Raw genomic sequence first — 23,242 nt, 5'->3', positions numbered from 1 at the left:
GAAAAAATAGGCAATCAAAGATATACTGCAATATAATGGCTTTTTAAAATCAGGAGCAAAATATTTACATTTTAGATTTTTTTTTTTAAATAAAGGAACAAAATTCCAAACTACGGAACTTTTTATTGTGTACAAGCTAAGGTATTTATTAGAGCTGGTCAGAAAATGGAATTTCTTCTCCTGCAGGATATTCCAACATTACAAACTTTGTATTAGTCCCAAATTGGGGCAAAGTCAAAATTTTGAAATTATCTGCAGAATAGAAATTTAAAAAATATTCACTTTGGAAATCTCAGAATATTTTGTTTTGATATTTTTCATCAAAACAAAATATTTCAACATTCCCAAAATTGAAATGTTTTGTTTTGGTTTGTTTGAAATGACCCAAAATTTTTCATTTTGAGTAATTTCATATTAATCTACATTCCCCTAGGATGTGCACATTGCCTTAAGGGAGTTGTAGTTCCAGCCCCCGTCCTGCCCTATGGGTCAGTCTCCTTGGCAAGACTACATCTCCCATTATGCAAGGCTGGGATTGGGCTGCATGTTGTATCATGGGAGTCATATGACTGGGTGCATTATGAAAAATGTAATCAGGCTAGGGAGCCTGGCCCATAGGAGGCAATAAGGGCTGGAACAACAGCTCCCATATGAAAATGTGCACATGCTAGGATACTTATCCGAGTTGAAGTGACTTGAAATAAAGCATTTTAGTTCATTTCTACAAATAAAAATATTCCAGTTTGGGACAAATTGAGACAATGAAATATATTTCAGTTTTCCTGATGGAAAATTGTAAATTTAGGGCAAAATCAAAATTTTCCTGTAGAAAATTTCATTTTTACAGAAAATGCTTTTTCCATTGGACAACCATTCAGATGTAGAATTCCCAACCAGCTCGAATATTTGTTGTTGTTAAACACCCATTTAATAATTCTAATCCTTTATCATTATATCCCAATTACATCCCATAAAAAAATTTGGTACAGTTTGTCACACAATGGTATAATATTTTGAAAAAAGAAACCGTGATTTTATATATAAGAAAATGTGGCAAAAAGATATTGCAACTCTATTCCAAGATGAAATGAAACAGGCCTTAGAAGGAATGCATACATTTACAAGGAGCTTTGTCCTTTCATCTACAACTTCTGGAGGGAGATGTGCCGCTATTAGCCTAATTTTTTAAACTATTTTCTCTGGACCCAAAGAAATTAAACAGGAGTATATGTTCCCAAGAAAACCTGGAAACAAACTTGTTATTTAAAAAATAAAATATATTCTAAATTACTGGACTTCAGGCACTACCCCCTACACTTGACCCATACATTGCATTAAAATCTCTCTTTAGAACAAATCATCCAGTATATACAACAAGACAAAACTTTTTAAAAATAACTGTTTTAAATTTCTTAAAGAAATAAAAATAACTACCTTTCCTATAATAGCACTTCAGACTCTACAGCTTGTAGAACTACTGCTGAATCACATATAATGAATAAGGCTGTGTTTTAGTCACGGGTATTTTTAATAAAAGTCATGGACAGGTCACGGGCAGTAAACAAAAATTCACGGCCCGTGACTTGTCCGTGACTTTTACTATATACACCTAACTAAAACTTGGGCCGGAGGGGCTGTGGGTGCTCTGGGGGGGATGGTCCAGGGGTGGCCTGGGTGCTGGGGGGGTGGCCCAGGACCCCTGCTGCTGCTGGGGGAGAGGTGAGTGGCAGCGCTCGGCCTGGGACCCCCGCTGTTGCTGGGGGCAGGCGGTGGCGCTTGTCCCGGGACCCCTGCTGGTGCTGGGGGAGAGGGATGGTAGTGCTTGGCTCAGGACCCGTGCTGGGGGGGGCAGCAACGCTTAGACCAGGACCCCCACTGGTGCTAGGCAGGGGGTGGGAGACAGTGGCGCTGAGCCCGGGACCCCCGCTGGTGCTGTGGAGGGGACGTGTGGTGGCGGGCAGCCTGAGACTCCCCGGGGGAGTGTGTGGCATAGCTGGCAGGCTACCTACCTGGCTCCATGTGTACCTGTAGTTCCTAGTGGGAGGGACAGCCGGGGGGATCCACGCACTGCTCCTGCCGCAAGCGCCAGCTCTGAAGCTCCCATTGGCCAGGAACTAATGGGAGCTGCAGGGGCAGCAGGTGCAGGCAGCGTGTGGAGCCCCCGGCCCCTCCACCTAGGAGCTGCAGGGACATGTCAGTGGGAGCCAGGAAGCTCCCCAGGTAAGCGCTGCCCCACCCTGCACCCCAACCCCGTGCTGCTGCAGAAGTCACAGAGGTCCTGGAAGTCACGGATTCCGTGACAAACACACAGCCTTAATAATGAATATTATTATTTTGTTGTTGTTGTTAAATTCCGCTTTAAGTTTATAGAACAGATTAAAGCATATTAGTTGAGATTCTTTTTTTGCCCTTTCCTCCTCTTAGATTCAATGTGAAAAATTAAGAACATAAGCACTGCAATACTGGGTCAGACCAATGGTCCATCTATCCCTCTATCCTGTCTTGGACAGTAGCCAGTATCCAAACAGTAGGGGCAGTGAGTATGAAATAGGGCAGTTGGAGTGATCCACCCCGTCTTCCTCTCAGGGCTTTCTGGCAGTCAGAGGTTTGTTAATGCAGTGAGTAACAAAAATTATTAAAGGTCCAGAAAACATGCCCTGTGAGGGAAGTTTGAAAAGATTGGATACGTTTAGTCTGGAAAAGAAAAGACTGAGAGGGGACATAACAGTTTTCAAGTACATAAAAGGTTGTTACGGGGAAGAGGAAGAAAAATTGTTCTCCTTAACTTCTGAGGACAGGACAAGAAGCAATGGGCTTAAATTGCAGCAAAGGGGTTTAAATTGGACATTAGGAAAAAGTTCCTAACTGTCAGGGTAGTTAAGCAGTGGAACAAGTTGCCTAGAAAGGTTGTGGAGTCTCCATCATTGGAGATTTTTAAAAGTAGGTTAGACAAACACCTGTCAGGGGTGCTCTAGATCAGTGGTTTTCAAACTTTTTTTCTGGCGACCCAGCTAAAGAAAATTGTTGATGCCCACGACCCAGCAGAGCTGGGGCAGAGGGGTTTGGGGTGTGGGACGGGCTCAGGGCTAGGGCAGAGGGTTGGGGTGAGGGCTGTGGGATGGGCCTGGGAATGAGGGGTTCAGGGTGTGGGAGGGGGCTCTGGGTTGGGGCAAGGGGTTTGAGTGCAGGAGGGAGTCAGGGCTCTGGGCTGGAGGTGCAGGCTCTGGGGTGGGGCTGAGGATGAGGGGTTTGGGGTGCAGGAGGGCGCTCTGGGTTTGGGGGGGCTCAGGGCTGGGGCAGAGGATTGGGGGGCGGGGTTGGGGCACAGGCTTACATCAGGTGGCTCCCAGTAAGTAGCGCAGCAGGGTGCTAAGGCAGGCTTCCTGCCTGTTGTTAGGGGGCTTATTCCTTCACCCACTTACTTCCCTGGTCCTTCTCGCATGAACAGAGAACAACAATACCCTAAGTCCAAAGGTGCAAACAATTTGATGTTTATTGGGGTGAACTTCCAGCAAGCATGATTCCAGTTTCCTTCCTTAGTGTCCCCCTTCCCAGCTCTGACCCCACAGAGCCTTACACCTGTGTCCCTGTTCCCAATCCTGCCCTTAGCCAAACATGATTCCAATTTCCCCACCCCCATTCCCTGTTCCCATTTCCTCCACCCACCCACTCACTTCCTGATTGACTGCAGACTATATAGTAAAACTTAAGTTCTGCTTAGCTATACCTTAATCAATCATTTTCCTGAAATTTAACTAACCAATCCTAACATATTGTAACATGATTATGTAACCAATTGTATCCCACCACCTTAATTAGTTTACACCCAGCAAAATTAATTATACAGCAGACAGAAACAATCACAGAACCAGACAGAGATTATACAGACAAACAATAGGGAAATGGGGACTACAGTGATAGAACAAACACAGAAATGAGGATTTCACATCCCAGCTATTGATAAGTGAGTTCTTGCCAGACAGGATGCTATCAAACTAAGTTTCCTTTTACATCTTCTAGGCACTTCCCTTTCTCTGGAGGCGATAGGCATTATCAGGACAGGATTGTATTCCTAACAGCCCAGTAGCACCTTATTTCAATGGGACTAGGTTGGAATGTGAGGATGTGACCAGTCGCTTCCCAGCTTATGGCTGCCTCTGCTGCTTAGCCAAAGATCTTAGCCTAAGAACAGGGCCTCACACTTTCACAGTAAGAGAAGGACCTTACACTGGCAGACAGTGATTTTGATTCTTTCTTTTATACCTCTATAACTAGCTAAGTGATAAGAATACACCTAAATTCTTAGAGTATAGGCCTTTACAGACAGGCCTGAATATCTATATCCTAACACCTGTCCTGACACCGTGGACTGCACTGTGCCCTGGAAGTGGCCAGCAGCAGGTCTGGCTCCTAGGCGGAGGCACACAACGGCTCTGTGCCGTGTTCGGCCACAGGCACTGCACCCCGCCCCCGACTCTCATTGGCCGGTATGGGAGTGCAGAGCTGGTGCTCAGGGTGGGGGCAGTGTGTGGAGCCCCATGCTCCCCCACCTAGGAGCCGGACCTGCTGCTGGCCGCTTCCAGGGCACAGCGCAATGTCAGAACAGGTAGGGACTAACCTGCCTTAGCTGGGCAGCACTGCCAATGGGACTTTTAATGGCCTGGTTGGTGGTGCTAACCAGAGCCGCTGTGACCCAGTGCCTTACATTTGGGTCGTGACCCGCAGTTTGAAAACCATTGATCTAGAGAGTACTTAGTCCTGCCATGAGTGCAGGGGACTGGACTAAATCAGCTGTCAAGCTCCCTTCCAGTCTTATGATTTTGTGACAGTGCAAAATTAAACTGAATGTCACATTAACTGTAAATTTTTCATGTTAGAGATATATTAAAAATATATAAGGTATATTCATTGTGTCCATTGTCAAACTGTCTGGAGTGGCTCATGAGCATGAGTGCCAGCCTCAGGACAGACTGTCAAGGAACAGGGCATAAACCCCAAACTTGTTGTATGTTCTATAATTAGATTTCACCAACCAATTAATAAGCGTGAACTCTTAAAGAACTATAACAGTCTTAATATGGAATAATAGTCCCCTTGGGTACTCTGTTCTGTCTTGCCTCCTAGGCAAACCTACCTTTGTGATATATGATCCCCTTTGCCAAAAATCACAACGATATTCATGTTATTCCCAGTCCCAGAGGACTATTCACATACCCCAGGTCAATTGTACCTCAGATCACAAACCAAAGACAATGCTTGTAGCCAACCCTATAACACTAATTCAAGATTTATTAACTAGGAAGAAGAAATGTTATTTACAAAGTTAAAGACACTATACTGTCTTATGTTCCAAAATATGATGATAGCTGCTTTAATATGCAAGCTTTATATGTCCTTTAGGGCTAACCCATGCTAAACCACTGGAGACCCTTTGCTTATGCTTAGAAATCATCGCCTCTCAGAATTCAAGCAGCATAAGGATAATAATTTTTCTTTAACAGGGATTTTTATTACTTTCCCCCAGCAATCAGGCTATGATGGGACAAGGGCTTATGCATGTACCCTCTTCAGAGGTGTGGGGAAAGCAATCAACTGAGTCTTTTATCCACTGCTGTCCCACAACAGCTTGTCTGGTGTCTATAGGCCTTCTTTTGTTGGGGAGGAGATACCACCTCTTTTGGTAAACTAGCATTACCATGCGTGAAATACTTCTTCCTTGACTGTCAGGGCTTACAGTCTTAAACATTTTTACAGTTACAGAGCAAACACTTAAACACTACCTTATAACATGGCATACAAATATTATAAGTATGATTAATACATGCAGCATCCTACAAGCATTCCATAAAGTCTAAACACATTCTTATAACTCTAATATCTATTTTAACAATGCTAACACACAGGCAAGCCAGACTGGTTTCCAGCTATGCATTTGTCAGTGTCCAGTGAGGCCCAGTGGCCTTGGCATGAGTTTGCACCTGATCTGCCAGTGTCCCATCCATCTTTTCTGTTCTTTTTCTGTATGTTTTACTTTATATGCATTTTCTTGTGTGATTATTCTGTAAATACCATTTTGTTTCTGTACTTGACATGCAGTTAAATATTATTCTAATGAAAAGGTAATCACATTCAACAGGATTACAGAATTTAATGTTTAATAATAGTGTTGTTAAGTTACAAGAAAAGTATCCTGGAATTCTGTAACTTTAAGAAAAGGTGCTGTGTGATTTATATAACTAGCATATCTCACTGGGGATCTTCTCTTGTAACAGAAAAATTATTGCATACAGGAAGACGCAGATTCCTCATTAGCAGTGAATTGGCAGGTTTTGATTAAGACGCTCCAGGAGAAAGAATCTAAAATTCAAAAATTAGAAGCAGAATTACAAGACTATCCAGAACATGAAGATACACAAACGGTAGGTTTTTTTTGTTAAATCATGAATTTATTCTTTGAACATGTTTTCTTACTGTAGTAGCATTTTCTAATCTCATTATAAGGGTATAGGAAACTAGCTAGAAAACCGGTTCAGGACTTTTCTTGCACTTAGGGGGCCACATTCTTAGCTGGTGTAAATTGATGTAACGCCAACTACACTGAAGCTACAGCTGCTGAGGTTCGGGCCCAGCGCTGGCAATTATATCCCATACTATTTTCCCCCTTCAAATTCTTGTCTAACAGTATCAGGGGGTAGTCGCGTTAATCTGTATCCACAAAAAGAACAAGGAGTCCGGTGGCGCCTTAAAGATTAATAATAAATAAATAAATAAAGACTAATAAATCTGTTAGTCTTTAAGGTGCCACCAGACTCCTTGTTGTTTTTGTCTAACAGTAGTTGCTCTTATTATTACTTTTAGCTGTTTATTCCAAATATGAACTCCTCAGGTAAGGAAATTCCAGCTATATTCTGTTAGTACCCACTCTTACTTAGTTTAAATTGTCTATGTGTATCTATGACTTGTTAAATAATCCCAACTCAGATAAATACTTAGCATGTCTCTTTGGGTTTTTTCTTTAAGATTATGGAGATCAGTAAAATCAACTCATCAGTACTTCAGCTACTAAAATCACTTGAGACGCTTCCTTTTTAATTGTTTTTATTAATTCCTGCAGTAAAGTTTAAACGGTGTAATCATTTTTTGGGTATAACCATCAGTAGGCACTGGTGGGCTTTTTCAGGTGTAAGCCTTTTCAAACTAAAAATGCTTTGTGAAAACTAGTTACGGCTGCTAAAGAACAATCATGATGTTCACAAACTGGAAATACAGCGTACAGCCATGTACGTACATGTCAGCACCCAGAGGTACAACCTTGTCCATTTCCTTAGCAAATTAACCATACTCAACCACAGCCCAGTGAAAAGGGAGAACACAACACCACCTCAAAACTTCATATATGCTGTGTAATTAATCCACTGTGAGGAAAAATGTCATTTTTGAAGAAAAGAAGTTAGGTGTTAGTCACATACTGGTTAGGTGTAGTTCATTATTTTCTATCCAAGTTTTATTAATATAACCAACTGTGAACCTTCACCAGTGAGTGTATATATGAAATTTCATGTACTGAAATAAGTGCAAGTTATGCATTTTATTGGGATGTCTGCTCTTTTATGCTCTTTCCTGGTTGCCACAGACAGATATCAGTGCCTCAAAGAAATGAACTGAGTAAATAAGGCTAGTGGGTGGATTCAGGAGTGTTTCTGTGAGCTTCTCTATGCCCCAAAAAGGACTGACCAAACATTTGGCATCAACATAACAACAAGGGAAGGGTTTGGGGAGGTGCCAGAGTTCTGGCATCAATATACAGCTTCCAACTGGACTGGGGATGAGCAGCCAGCTGGGTGCTTCTGGGTTCTTAGTAGGGGGGAGAAATACTACTCTAAATAAAATCTCTATCCACTTGACCTTTTTCCCCCTTGTTCCTACTCAGCTGTCCCTCTCTTCCTATGGTATTTCTTATCTCAATTTGGCTGAAAAAGGTCCCTCTGGGACCATCTTTCTCATTTTCCTACTGCCACTTGTGTATCTCTCTCTGCCTGCAAGTTTGGTTCAGCACACCTCAAAGAACCTGGGCTTCTCCTATAGCTTAACATTACATTCTGCCATAAATTAGTGCTATGAGCAGGAGACTGGAATTTAAGGGCTTTTTTGGTTAAAACAATTTTCACTTAATGAAAGGATGAAAACTATATTTTCTCTTTTCATTTGCTTTTTGAATCCCTGGCCTCTTAAAAACATCTTTGCCTTTTCAGTGAAAATTTGCTGACCATTGGTCTATATTGCAAACTAGACCATTGTCTATTTGGCTTTTTTAAAATGGAAACATCTGAGTTTTTTACTTAGGAAAATGTTTATGCTGTTTGTCTAGTATTGACTCTTCATTAGAAACTACTGAAGATTTTTTAGTAAGACTGACTTACTAGTGTGTGGATTTTCTTATTAAAGTTTCTGTATGTTCACTGATGAGATATTGTAATAATGATTGAAAGGACTCCTTATCGTTTGCTCTTATAGTATCTATAGATCAAGAATTTATTGGCACCATTAAGGCCTGATTTGTTAGTAATCTGTGGACTACCTACAAAGTGATTGATAAGTTGGAGACATTACCTCTTTGTTGATGGATAAGTGGCAATAAGTCTAATAGAGTTTCTGAATGATGTCACTGGGAAGACAGTGGATGGCTGGTCCTCATTAAGGATCTGATCCTACAGCTTTTGAAATCACTCTTACATGAATAAGGACTGCAGGATCAAGTCCCTAGCGAGGAGTTGGACTTGGGTAATACTTTTACACCCTAAACCCACCATGTTTTGGGAGATTTAGGTGAAATCTTAGGCCTGGTTTACACTAGGAACATACATCTCTTTAGCTACGTCTCTCAGGGGTGTAAAAAATCAACACTCCTAAGAGATGTCACTATACCAACTTAATCCCTGGTGTAGACAGTGCTAAGCCAATAGAAGAATTATTTTGTTGACCTAGCTATCACCTCTTGGAGAAGTGGATTACCTATGTGTTACGAATTACACCTGGTAGGACACGCACACAAGTGCTACGAATTACACCTGGTAGGACACGCACACAAGTGCTACGAATTACACCTGGTAGGACACGCACACAAGTGCTACGAATTACACCTGGTAGGACACGCACACAAGTGCTACGAATTACACCTGGTAGGACACGCACAGTTTGAATCTAGGCTGAGGCACAGAAACAAAGTCCACAACTGCAGAGTTTCCAAAAGACACTAAGTTTATTACGCTCGAGCGTGGTGCCCCCCTGCTAGCCAGGAGGGGACCCTGAATGCAGATTATACAAAGGTTATATACTTTTTAGCAAAGCATGTTGCCCTCGTGCATCGGAAAACTTAGCCAATAAACAAACCCTTGTTTTATCTACCACCTATCCCTGCTTGGTGCATTCCTCGTGCTATACCAGTATGTTAATTACACAGCATGGTCCTAAAGCTATGCATCAGTAACTTTTATTATCAGAATGGGAGGCCTCACATCAAGGCCAAGAGACAGGGAGTTAGAGACTGACAAAAACCAGATACTGGGAGTCAAGGCAGGCTGGAGACAAGGAGGAGGATTTTCACAGGGATTCAATATCTAAGGATTACTCCTCCTGGTGTATGATGTGCTGGCATTTAAACAATGGTGGGCCCCAAACCAAAATGGAGTCACATGTGCTAACTTTTCCTTAACATATGCTAACAGGAAAAGCACCTCCGTCAGCAGAGGTAGTGCCTACACTGAAGCGCAGCAGCAGTGCAACTGTGTCACTGTAGCATTTTAAGTGTAGACATACCCTTAATAGAAAATACAAATGAATATTGTAATAGCCTGTGCAAATAGCAGATTAAAACTCAAAGTGGAAAAAGACCAAAGTTGTTTCAACTGGAAGTTGGTTTTGAAGATGTATTGAACCTCCTGGAATTGTTTTTCTTTAAATGTTTCTCCTGTTATTAGGATAATTGGGAGATAGAAAATCATTTTCAGGGAAGAAACAGTATATTTGTCTGGTTTTTGTGCAGTCCCTAGATCAGTGAGGCCCCTGAGTGCATTGCAATATAAAACCTATAATAATAATAATTTCTGAAAGGAGGTCTCTGGTCAGAACAAGCCACTGAAACTGCTGGAGGAAATAAAAATACCCCTAACCTGATTTTTCCAGATTTAATTAAAAACTGATAAAAGCTGCATCAAGGAGAATAACCTACCAAAAGAGAGAGTCTTGCCTCATATGAATTAAGTATTTAAAGAAAGAAGTCGTTGCCTCAATGATGATTAAACGTTAAGTTTCTCATCAAGTAATCAGAAATTTAAGAAATAAGACTGAGTAAACTTCATTATTCTACAAAAGAAAAGACCACTGCTCCAGACTTATTGGTGCACAGGCATGCCCTGAAAAATGAACTTTCTCGGAAAAACAAACACTGTGGTGTAATAGACTATTGGAAGTGACCCCATGGGTGTACATTAGTGGAAGTTGTTGTTTCATATTTTCAATTACAATAACACTTAGTCAGAATCAGGACTCCACTGTGCTAGGTCTAGGGAAAAGCAAAGGTTCCTGTTCCAAAGATCTTACAATTTAAGAAAACGGGCAACATACAAGGGGAAGTAGGGAGACAATTGGATATAATTTGTATATGCTTTTTAACAGGTATACAATGTGCTGTTTTTACGCAAATATGTAAATCAGTATCAACTTTCCCCAAGTTCCTCTCTGTCTAGCCGTCAGTGATGGATGATTTCATACAGGAATTGTGGCAGAAGTGGGCCTTGAAAAGGGACTTGAAGGGGGAAAGAGTAGTAGCCTTGCAGATCAGGTCACATTATTTACAGGTTTGGAACGTGAGAATTTTAAAAATTTGACCTACAAAATATGGTCGGCAGTAGAGAATAAGCTGCACTAAGGAGGTACTGAGGAACAGCTTGCACTAGCAAGGGAAAGAAAGGCAATGTTATTTATATATCACCCACACTTAGCATCCACACACTTTATCCACTGGTCCCATTTCCTAAATGCACTTCTTTGGGTATGTATACACTGCAATAAAAACCCTGTGGCACAGAGGCTAGAGTTCAGGTCAGCTGACTCAGGTCAGGCTAAGCTGCAGGGCTATAAAACTGCAGTGTAGACATTTGTGCCCCGTGTCTCCTATCACGGTGTAGACGTATGCTTCAAGGCTCTGGGAAACCTAGATCAGTGGTTTTCAAACTGCAGGTCATGACCCAGTACTGGATCACAAAATGTAAGGCACTGAGTCATGGCGGCTCTGGTCAGCACTGCCGACCAGGCCGTTGAAAGTCCCATCGGCGGTGCTGCCTGGCTAAGGCAGGCTAGTTCCTACCTGTTCTGACACCGCACTGTGCTCCAGAGGCAGCCAGCAGCAGGTCTGCATCCTAGGCGCGGGGGCCACAGGGCTCCAAGCACTGCCCCTGCCCCGAACACCGGCTCTGTGCTCCTATTGGCTGGGAACTGGCCAATCGGAGCTGGGGGGGGTGCCTGCGGGCGAAAGCTGCTTGCATGCCTCCCCCTTGGAGGTGGACCAGCTGCTGGCCGCTTCTGGAGCTCAGCGCCGTTCACGGTGCCAGGACAGGCTGGAAGACTGCGTTAGCACCCCTGCTGCGACGCTGACCAGGAGCCACCCAAGGTAAGCCCGTGCCCCAGTCTCCTGCCTGAGCCTCACCGAAAACCGGAGCCCCCTCCTGCACCCCAAACTCCTCATGCCCAGCCCCACCCCAGAGTCTGCACCCCCTGCCCCCTCCCACACCCTGAACCCATTCATTCCCAGCCCCACCCTGCAGCCCTCACCCCTGCACCCCAACCCTCTGCCCCATCCCTGAGCCTCTCCCACACCTCAAACCCCTCATCCCCAGCTCCGTTGGGTTGCAGGCATCAACAATTTTCTTCAACTGTGTCGCCAGAAAAAAAAAGTTTGAAAACTACTGACTTAGATGCACCTAGGAATAGTCATATAGAATCAGACATTCAAACAAAAGTGCTACCTACAAACTGTGAAGCTTCATAATTCACAGACACACTGGCATGTACATCGTATCCCCAAAATAGTTTTTACACACACATCCTATATGAGAGTAACATTAGGGTTGTAACCAAGAATAATGTTAATCTAGTGTGAAGTAGTTACTTAAGTTATGTTGATTTTTTAAAATTTTGCAATTAGAACCACCTTGGGAACAAATCCTCAAAATGTAATTTTCATTTGTGCACAACTGTTGAGTTATAATTTGACTGTATACAGATCTTTGCATGTTTATGAACTCTTCTCAGTGAGCCATTCTCAGGGAATACCTTGACTGCCTATCCTGGAAATGGGGCAACGAGAACTACACACAGTATTCAAGGTGTGAGTGTACCAGGGATTTATATAATGGGATTATGATATTTACTGTCTTATCTATCCCTTTCCTAATAGTTTCAAACATTGTTAGCTTTTTTGACTACTGCTGCAGATTGGGCAGATATTTTCAGAGAACTATCTACAAGAACTCCAGTATGTCTTTCTTGAGTGGTAACAGCTAATTTAGGCCCCCTCGTTTTGTATGTATAGTTAGGATTATGTTTTCCAATGTGCATTATTTTGCATTTATCATCATTGAATTTCATCTGCCATTTTGTTGCCCACTCACCCAGTTTTGTGAGATCCTTTTGTAACTCTTTGCAGTCTGTTTTGGATTTAACTATCTTGAGTAATTTTGTATCATCTGCAAATTTTGCCATCTCACTCTTTACCGCTTTTTCCAGATCATTTATGAATATATCAGACACTACTGAATGCATCCAATGAAGTGAGCTGTAGCTCACGAAAGCTTATGCTCAAATAAATTTGTTAGTCTCTAAGGTGCCACAAGTACTCCTTTTCTTTTTGCGACTACTGGTACCAGTACAGAACCCTGGGGGACACCACTATTTACTTCTCTCCATTATGAAGACTGGCCATTTATTTCTACCAGTTGTTTCTTGTCTTTTCAGCCGTTACTTATACTATGACAGTTTACTTAGCTAAAGAGCCTCTGGTGAGGGACCTCATCAAAGGCTTTCTGAACGTCCAAGTACACTGTATCCACTGGATCACCCTTGTCCACATTTACTGACCTCCCCAAAGAATTCTGAAAGATTGGGGCATGATTTCTCTTTACAAAAGATGTGTTAACTCTTCCCAACAAGACATGTTCATCTATGTGTCTGATAATTTTGTTCTTACTATAGTTTCAATCAGTCTGTTTGCTACTAAAGTTAGGTTTACTGGCCTCTAATTGCCTTTTTTAAAAATTGGTGTCACATTAGCTATCCTCCAATCATCTGGTAAAGAAGCTGATTTAAATGATACATTACATACCACAATTAGTAGTTCTGCAGTTTCATAATTGAGTTCCTTCAGAACTCTTGGGTGAATACCATCATGTCCTGGTGACTTATTACTGTTTAGTTTACCAATTTGTTCCCAAACCACCTCTATTGACACCTCAATCTGGGACAGTTCCTCAGATTTGTCACCTAAATAGAATGTCTCAGGTGTGGGAACCTCACTCCATCCTCTGCAGTGAAGACTGATGCAAAAAACTCATCTAGCTTCTCTTCAGTGATTTTGTCTTCCTTGAGTGCTCCGTTAGTACCTCGATCGTCCAGTGGCCCCACAGATTGTTTGCAGGCTTGCTGCTTCTGATGTACGTAAACATTTTTTGCTGTTAATTTTTGAATGTTTGGCTAATTGGTCTTCAAATTCTTTTTTGGTCTGCCTGATTATACTTTTACACTTAACTTGCCAGAGTTTATGCTCCTTTCTATTTTTCTCAGTAGGATTTGACTTCCAATTTATAAAGGATGCTCTTTTGCTTCTAACAGCTTCTTTTACTTTGTGTTTAACCATAGTGATGCTTTTTTGATCACTTTACTGTATTTTTTTTTAATTTGGGTCTCTATTATGGTGTTTTTTAAAAGTTTCCATGTAGCTTGTAGGCATTTCACTTTTGTGATTGTACCTTTTAATTTCCCTTTAACTAGCTTCTTCATTTTTGTTTAGTTCCACTTTCTGAAGTTAAATTCCACTGTGGTCGGCTTCTTTGGTGCGTCCCCCACCAAGTGGTGCAGTTATTTTTACATCTTGGACCAGCTCCTGTGCTCCACTTAGGACTAAATCAAGAATTGTGTCACCCCTTGATCCAGAATTGGCTGCTCCAAGAACTAGTCATTTATGGTGTCTAGAAATTTCATCTCTGCATCCCTTCCAGAGGTGACATGTACCCAGTCAATATAGGGATAGTTGAAATCCCCCATTATTATTGAGTTTTCTATTTTTATAGGTTTTTTAATCTCCCTGAGCATTCCACAGTCACCATCCTGGTCAGGTGGTCTGTAGTATAGCCCTACTTCTATATTCTTATTATTCAAGGATGGCATTTCTATGCATAGAGATTCTGTGGTACAGTTTGATTAATGTAAGATTTTTACTGTATTTGACTCTATGCTTTTGCTCTTATGTAGTGCCACTACTCCACTAACATGATCTACTCTGTCATTCCTATATATTTTCTACCCTTGTTATTACCATGTTCCATTGATTATCATCATTCCGCCAAGTTTCTGTAATGCCTATCATATCAATATCCTCATGTAATACTAGGCACTGAAGTTCACTCATCTTAGTATTTAGACTTCTAGCATTTGTATCTAAGCACTTATAAAATTTGTCTCTTTTCAGATGTCTACCATTTTGTGATGTAATTGAATTGGATTCTTTTTTTTCTTTTCATTTCACTGTTTTTCATCAGTTCCTACCTCTACTTTATCAACTTCCATCCTTACCTCCTTATTAGGATATAGCAGTAGTTCCCAAACTGGGGTTCATGAATCCCTGGGGGTTCGCGAAATGTTACAGGGGGTTCTCTGGAAAAAATTCCCTAATGGCGGACAGAGCTGTCCCTAGGGACTCCGGGCAGCACAGGGCCAGCAGCCCGGAGCCCCAGGACTTCCAAGAGCTAAGCAGATCAAAGCAAGTATATCTATCACACTGAGGAGATTTAAACTTCAAGACTCCTTATAAGAAATGGAAAGGGAGATGGATATTTTTTGCTGTTTTTAAAATTAAATAGGCAGCTAGTATTGTTTTTTAATTATTAATAATTAATAAATAAATTTAAACAAAGTTTAAGCTTTGTTGTAATGTACATTGTTTGCCTGGACTGCTCAAGACCTGAATGCCTGTGTAGGAGAAACTCTTTGAGTTGGCTTCTTAAATACCTTCATGCTGTTTCACATCTGATACTCCTTGATGAAACATAGGAGCCTTGTCTTATAACAGGCTTATTCAAAGTGATACAAGCTACAAAGAGTGTTGACGTTTTCATAATGTACTGTAATGATAAATAATAATTAATAATAAATAGTGTGTAATAAGCATGTCCTAAACAAATTTTATATTTCCAAGATCACTGCTTTTATAAGATATATTCAGGTAAAGGAGAAAATCCCTGGAACTATTCATTTTTAGGAGGGTGTTTGCAAGACTTGACATTTTAGTGAAAGGGGTTCACAGGTTGTGAAAGTTTGGGAACCACTGGAATATAGAGAATCCTTGTTAATAGCTTCTTCCCTACAGGATGTCTGTCTGAACTGAGTATTCTCCGCACCTCTCGGCTTCCCCCCAGCCTTTAGTCTAAAAACTCCTCCTCAACCTTTTTAATTTTACATGCCAGCAATCTGGTCCTGTTTTGGTTTAGGTGGAGCCCATCTTTCCTTTATAGGCTCCCCATTTCCCAAAAGGTTCCCTAGTTCCTAAAAAACCTAAATCCCTCCTCCCTACAACCTTGCCTCATCCACATATTGAGACCCTCCAGTTTTGCCTGTCTAACTGGCCCTGTGTGGAACTGGAAGCTTTTCAGAGAACGTTCCCATGGAGGTCCTGGACTTCAGTGTCTTCCTAGCAGTCTAAATTTGGCCTCCAGGACCTCTCTCCTACCTTTTCCTATGTCACTGGTATCTACATGCACTGTGACCACTGGCTCCTCACAGCACTGCACATAAGCCTGTCTAGATGTCTTGAGAGAGCTCCAACTTTCACACCTGGCAGGCAATTCACCATGCTGTTCTCCCAGTCATCACAGACCCAGCTATATATATTTCTAATGATCAAATCCCCCATTACTATTACCTGTGGCTGGGGTTTTGGGCCCCGAACAGCCCAGATGGGAGAGGCCTGTTTATATGTTCTTTGTAGTCTCTGAGTGATTAATCCTTCTCTGTCACTGAGGGAGTGGAGTGAAGCAGCAGGATTTAGTATATGTCAGTTGCCAACTGAATTCCTCAGGAGGCAAACAAGAGTATCAAACAGAGGAATCATAGAATCATAGAATATCAGGGTTGGAAGGGACCCCAGAAGGTCATCTAGTCCAACCCCCTGCTCGAAGCAGGATCAATTCCCAGTTAAATCATCCCAGCCAGGGCTTTGTCAAGCCTGACCTTAAAAACCTCTAAGGAAGGAGATTCTACCACCTCCCTAGGTAACGCATTCCAGTGTTTCACCACCCTCTTAGTGAAAAAGTTTTTCCTAATATCCAATCTAAACCTCCCCCACTGCAACTTGAGACCATTACTCCTCGTTCTGTCATCTGCTACCATTGAGAACAGTCTAGAGCCATCCTCTTTGGAACCCCCTTTCAGGTAGTTGAAAGCAGCTATCAAATCCCCCCTCATTCTTCTCTTCTGCAGGTTAAACAATCCCAGCTCCCTCAGCCTCTCCTCATAACTCATTTGTTCCAGACCCCTAATCATTTTTGTTGCCCTTCGCTGGACTCTCTCCAATTTATCCACATCCTTCTTGAAGTGCGGGGCCCAAAACTGGACACAGTACTCCAGATGAGGCCTCACCAATGTCGAATAGAGGGGAACGATCACGTCCCTCGATCTGCTCGCTATGCCCCTACTTATACATCCCAAAATGCCATTGGCCTTCTTGGCAACAAGGGCACACTGCTGACTCATATCCAGCTTCTCGTCCACTGTCACCCCTAGGTCCTTTTCCGCAGAACTGCTGCCTAGCCATTCGGTCCCTAGTCTGTAGCTGTGCATTGGGTTCTTCCGTCCTAAGTGCAGGACCCTGCACTTATCCTTATTGAACCTCATCAGATTTCTTTTGGCCCAATCCTCCAATTTGTCTAGGTCCTTCTGTATCCTATCCCTCCCCTCCAGCGTATCTACCACTCCTCCCAGTTTAGTATCATCCGTAAATTTGCTGAGAGTGCAATCCACACCATCCTCCAGATCATTTATGAAGATATTGAACAAAACCGGCCCCAGGACCTACCCTTGGGGCACTCCACTTGATACCGGCTGCCAACTAGACATGGAGCCATTGATCACTACCCGTTGAGCCCGACAATCTAGCCAGCTTTCTACCCACCTTATAGTGCATAGGAGTTTGCAGGAGGGAGTGGGTTCCCAGGTCCAGCTCTATACCAGGTAGTGGAATGGACGACAGGGGAACAAAAGTTATGACCTGCTTTGGATGTACGATGTCTCCCTTTCTGCTTAAAGACTGAAGAAGTTTCTGGTGCATGAAGTGCAGGAGGAGAAAATAACATGGTCTGGAAGTGGACATTTCAGCACTGCATAGCATCTTAGAAAATAAAGATTTCTTGAACAGCCAGATTCTGAAATTGATGCCACAGCCACCACAAAGGGAAGGCTCATTGATAAGGGAACTAGAGAGAATAGAAGATGAAGAAGCAGATGGGTGATTTGTCACAAATAGGGGAAAGAGAAACGGGAAGCATTCAACTTGGGTAGAAGTATTGAATTGGTTTGAGATACCCAGTGAGTCAGGGACCAAGGGACCTGTCTCTGGAAAAATGAAACAGAAAGCTGCAGGGGACATACCTGGTGGGTGTCTTTGCAGTCTGAAGGAGGCTGCTACCAAGAGAGGTTCTTCAGCCATAATAGGAATGGGTGACTCATGGGAGAGACACAAAGGAGGGCACCAGCTAAAGGGGGACATGTGACCTCCCCATGTAAGCCCCCACGTAATTCCTCCACACCCTGCCCCCAGCCCGGGAGCTCTGCGCTCTCTCCATCCCACGTTACCTGGAGGGGACTCTGTCCTCCTGCTGTGCCGGGAACCGCAGCGACAAAAGGAGCAGAATATGGGGCTGCTAGGTGGCCGCACGCCAGCAGCTCCTCTGGTGCAGCTATACTGCCCCCAGCCCTTCCACGCAGCTGCACCTCCTGTCTGGGGTGAGGTCTGTACAGCCCCTCTGGAGGACGGGACTGGGGATGGTACCAGTACAGCCGCGCTAGAAGAGCTGTCTGCATGGGGCGCTGGCTCCTGGGAGCAGCGGCCTCACATTCTGCTCCTTTCACCACTGTGGTTCCCTGCTGAATGCCCCTGCAGGTGTCTGGGGAGGGGCATGTGACCCTTCTTGCCCCTCCCAGGCATTACCTGACCTCTGTGGCATTTTATGCCCCAGGCTAGAGCTGTCAGCTAGTAGGCCACGCAGCTCTCAGCTGCTGCTGGTGGCGGGCCCCCAGTACCTCCTAGCCCCTTGGCAGCAGGGGGACCCCACAGCTCCCAGTCACTGAGGGCGGCGGGGGGGGGCACCCCACAGCTCCAGCTGCTGCAGGCAGTGAGGGGATCCCAGAGCTTCCAGTCCCTGTGGGTGGTGGGGGCCCCTGCAGCTGCCCAGTTGCAGCAGGTGGCGCGGGGATCCTCCCGCAGCAGCCCAGCATTGGCAGGACTTCCCCTCCGCCCCCCCCAGCTGCCCGGCTGGGGGCCCCCCTGCTTAGCCCCAGCTAGTGGCAAGGGGACCCCACCACTGCTCAGCCGCAGTGTGGACCCTCCACAGCTCCCAGCTACTGGGGGGAGGACAAGGGGACCCCAACACCCACAGCTGCTATGGGTGCTGGACCCTCCTCCCTCCCCATTTTGTCAGGGATATTTTTAGTAAAGATCACAAACAGGTCACAGGCTTCCATGAATATTTGTTCACTGCCCGTGACCTGTCCATGATTTTTACTAAAAATATCCCTAATAAAATCTGAGCCTTAGTCATAAGTGACTCCATATTAAGAAGAGTGGACAGATAATTCAGCAAAGGGCATAAGGATAATAGGACAGTGTGATGTCTCCCTAGAGCAAAAATATGAGATGTACCCGCAAGTTTTCACTGGTGGTGGTACATGTTGGAACCAGTGATACAGCATCACATGGTACTATGCAAATTACAGAAGACTTCAGAAATTTTGGAGGAGAGCTAAAGAAGAGAAAAGGCCAAATGATCTTTTCAGAGGTCCAGTCACACAAGCAACGACAGAAGGCAAAAGCCAGAAAGTATTGGAAGTGAAAAATGGGCTGCACAACTCGTGTGAAGCTGATGGTTTTCATTTTGTGGAACAGTGGACCACTTTCCAGTGGAAGAGGGAGCTATATGAGCAGGATGGCCTGTCTCTCACAGATAGGGGGTGTTACGGTGTGATTGGACCTTTAAGAGAAGTGAGGGCCCAGTCTGTCTGTGACTGCCTAGAGGTAATTGACTGCTCAACTGTCTGCTTAATGGTTAAGTAGTAAACAAGCACCAGGACCCTAATGCAAAGGTTATCCAAGACTAGTTAGAAAAGGCATTCCCAAAGAGACAGGAAGCTCCTTAGGAGAGGAGTTCTCGGGGGAGTTCCCCAAAGCAAGGAGCCTAGAGGGAGCATTCTTGGAGACAGGGAACTCCCTTGTGGGACCACCAGAGCAGGGAGCCTAGGTGGTGCTCGGAGAGATAAGAAGTTCCTAAATGGAGATCTGCAGAAGGCAGGCATTTAGGAAGGCTTGGGGAAAGGCTCAGCAAAAGGATTCTCCAAACAGTGGAGATTCTCCAAACAGCCTGCCAGGAACTGTGTGCTGTCCCGGGGAAGAGCTGTAGCTGACAGTTCTCTGTGGACCCCTGACTCTGGGGAAGGACTCTACCCAGGTAGTGGCACGGGACTTGACTCTAGGGGGCAGACACTTGAGTCAAGAGAGCCCTGCAGGTAAAGGGCCTGGACAGAGGTCAGCAGTGGACTGAGGTGGGAAAAGAGAGCCTCATAATGACCCTGTCTCCCAGCTAAGATGCTGGGGTGGAGGTTTGCTTATGTTTAGTGTTGTACCTTTTCAGAGGGTCTCATTTATTTTTTAAAGAGGGTGCTCTTCAGTACCTGAATGCCTGCTTTGTCATGTTTATATCCTAAGTGAGGGGAAATCAAGGCAGGGCTCACCTGCGGTGCTGTGCCTGACAGCCAGGGGGCAAGCCAGGATGGCCTGTACTATAATGGGGGGCTAATAATCTCATTTGGAGACTAGCTGGGGCATCCAGGATGACATTAACTAGCAGTGCAAAGGAAGAATGCTAAGAAGGCCAGTGTGGTACAAACTCAAACACATTGTGTCACAAACAAATTGAACTGAAGTGGCAAAGGATTTTAAGAGAAGACATTTTTCAACTGCTTCTGTATCAATGGAATCTGAGTATCAAGCAAAAGGTATTGGAAAATTCTCATTGATGCAAAGAAATTTGATATAATTGGCATTACTAAAATCTGGTGGGATGAGTTGCATGACTGGAATGTTAAAACCACTGGTTTATATTTAAGAAGGATAGAGTGGTTAAAAATGGTGGTAGGGGGAGAACACTCCATTAAAGACCCCTTGTTTGTTTTAGAATTATTGATAACTCAGAACCACAGAATCTTGAATGCATATGGATCAATGTGCGGACAAAGCCCAGGAGGAGGTACTGGTGGAGGTCCGTTACAGACCACCAAATCTCACTAGAGAACAGGATAAGCTACAAGATGAGACCAGTAATCATGACCTGATTGCATTCAATATAGGCAAACAAAGAACCGTCCCAACCAGTTTTATATATATTTAATGCATCAAAAGGGCTAATTTCCCAAAGCTGAGGAAACATGAGTGAAATTGACTGGGAGGAAAAATTTAAATAGAAAAGGGTAAATGAAAATTAGAGTTCTTTAAGAGGAATATATGAGATGGCCAAAAAGCCACAGTTCATCAGCCAAGAAAGAGGACAACTATAGCTAAAAGCTGATCCTGGTTCAGTGGTGAGGTGAAGGCATCAATTAGAAATAAAAAAAAATGGAAAAAGGATAGATATCTATTAATGTACATTAGATGTTTTGAAGTCTAGAAAATTGAAAAGGGAAACGAAAGATACCAGAGAAAAATCCATGGTTACCAGGGCTAAGGACAATAAGGAAGGTATTTTTAAGTATAGTTCCAACAAAAGAAATACTAGCAGTGGGACAGCCGGCCTGTTACTAGGTGTAAATGATAAAACTGTTAATAACGATGCAGAAAAGGCAAAAGTAATCAATCAGTATTTCTGTTCTGCAGGATGATGTGCTTGTATCAGAAAAGGGTGATAAAGTTCTTTCCAGTCCAATATTAACCAAGTTAGATCTTAAACAACATCTGCTAGGGTTAGATGTGTCTAAATCAGTAGGCCCAAGTAACTGGTACTCAGAAGTCCCAAAAGAGCTGGCTGAGGAGGTCTCTAGCCCATTGATGTTAATTTCTAATAAATTTTGGAATACTGGGGAAATCCTAGAAGACTGGAAAAGTGCTAATATTGTGCCAATATTCAAAAGGGGCAAGTGGGATGACCCAGTCACCCAGCTAACTACAGGCAGGTTAGCGTGACATCAGCCCTGGGCAAAATAATGGAAAAGTAGAGATGGGATTCAATTAATAAATAATTAAAAGATAGGAATATGATGAGTGCCTGTCAACATGGTTTTATGGAAAATAGGTCTTGTCAAGCAAACCTGATTTTATTCTTTGAGGAGATTACAAGTTTGGTTGTTAAAAGTAACTGAGTAGATAGATGTAATAGACTTTTGTTTGACCATGTACGGCATGACATTCTGATTATAAAATTGGCCGTATACAATATCAAAAAAGCACACGTTAAATGGATTAAAAACTGATGAACAGACAAATCTCAAAAATCAGTCATCAATGGAAAATCAACATTAAATCATGGTGTTTCTACTGGGGTTTGGTACTAAGCCTGACACAATTCAACATTTTCATCATGGTCTGGAAGTACATCTAAAATTACTTCTGATAAAATGTATAGATGGCACAAAGATTGGCAGAGTGATAAATAATGAGGACAGATAGGTCATACAGAGTGATTTGGATCACTTGGTAAGCTGGGCACATTCAAACAAAAGTATTTTAATACAGACAAAAAAGAAGTTATACATCTAGGAATAAGAAATGCCATACCTACAGAATGGAGGACCGTACCCTGGAAAGCAGTGACTCTGAAGAGAATTAAGGGGTCATACTGGAAAGCAATTCAATGTGAGCTCCCAGTGCAAAACTGTGGCAAAATGAGCTAATGTGATCCTTGAATGTAAACAGGTGAGTAGGAGTAGGGAGATGATTTTGCCTCTGGGTAAGGTACTGGTGAGACAAATACTAGTATACTGCATTCCAGTGTCCACATTTTAAAAGTGATATTGGAAAAATTGGAGAGGTGTAGAAAAGAGCCACAAAATTATCTGAGGGCTGAAGTAAATGCCTTTACAGTGATAGTCTTAGGGTATATCTACACTGCAATTAGACACCCATGGCTGGCCCATGCCATGTGGCTTTGGCTAAGGGGCTGTTTAATTGCAATGTAGATGAGCTCTGGGACCCTTCCACCTTGCAGGGGCCTAGAATTCAGGCTGCAGCCTGAGCCTGAATGTGTACACCGCAATTAAACGGCCCCTTAGCCTAAGCCCCACGAGCCTGGGTCAGCTGGCACTGGCCAGCTGCGAGTTTTTAGCTGTAGTGCTGACATGTCTTTAAAGAGCTCACTGTGTTTAGTTTATCAAAGAGCCAGGTAGTAAAGGGCTCTTTACTCTAGCAGAGAGAGGGATAACAAGAATCTTGGCTGGAAACTGAAACCAGACAAATTCCATTTGGAACTAAGGCACACATTTTTATAGTAAAAGTAACCATCAAGGAAAGTAATGCATTCTCCCACACTGACGTCTTCAAATCAAGATTGTATTCCTTTCTGGAAGATACGCTTTCATTAAACATAAGTTATTGGGTTCAATAAAAGGAGTAACTGAAATTTAATGTCCTGCAATATATAGGAGGTTAAACTAAAACTAGATGATCCGATGATCCTTTCTGGCTTTAAACTTTATGAATCTATGAAATATGTAAATG

General features: G+C 43.2%; 1 protein-coding gene across 5 annotated transcripts in view; it reads left to right on the top strand.

The window, feature by feature from the left end:
- The window catches only part of LOC311516207 (uncharacterized protein C10orf67 homolog, mitochondrial), a 145,450-nt gene that overhangs the window by 21,834 nt on the left and 100,374 nt on the right, over positions 1-23,242 (top strand). For all 5 annotated transcript variants that reach the window (XM_084620036.1, XM_084620035.1, XM_084620033.1 and 2 more), the window contains one exon: positions 6,273-6,419. In XM_084620036.1, coding sequence (XP_084476162.1) covers positions 6,273-6,419 — 147 coding nt within the window. The remainder of the gene's footprint in view (positions 1-6,272; positions 6,420-23,242) is intronic.

The sequence above is a fragment of the Lepidochelys olivacea genome, assembly GCF_965140295.1.
Source record: "Lepidochelys olivacea isolate rLepOli2 genome assembly, chromosome: 2".
In the NCBI taxonomy this organism is placed as follows: domain Eukaryota; kingdom Metazoa; phylum Chordata; order Testudines; family Cheloniidae; genus Lepidochelys; species Lepidochelys olivacea.
The sequence above is the reverse complement of the archived record's forward strand: the minus strand, read 5'-3'. Positions and strand labels throughout refer to the sequence as shown.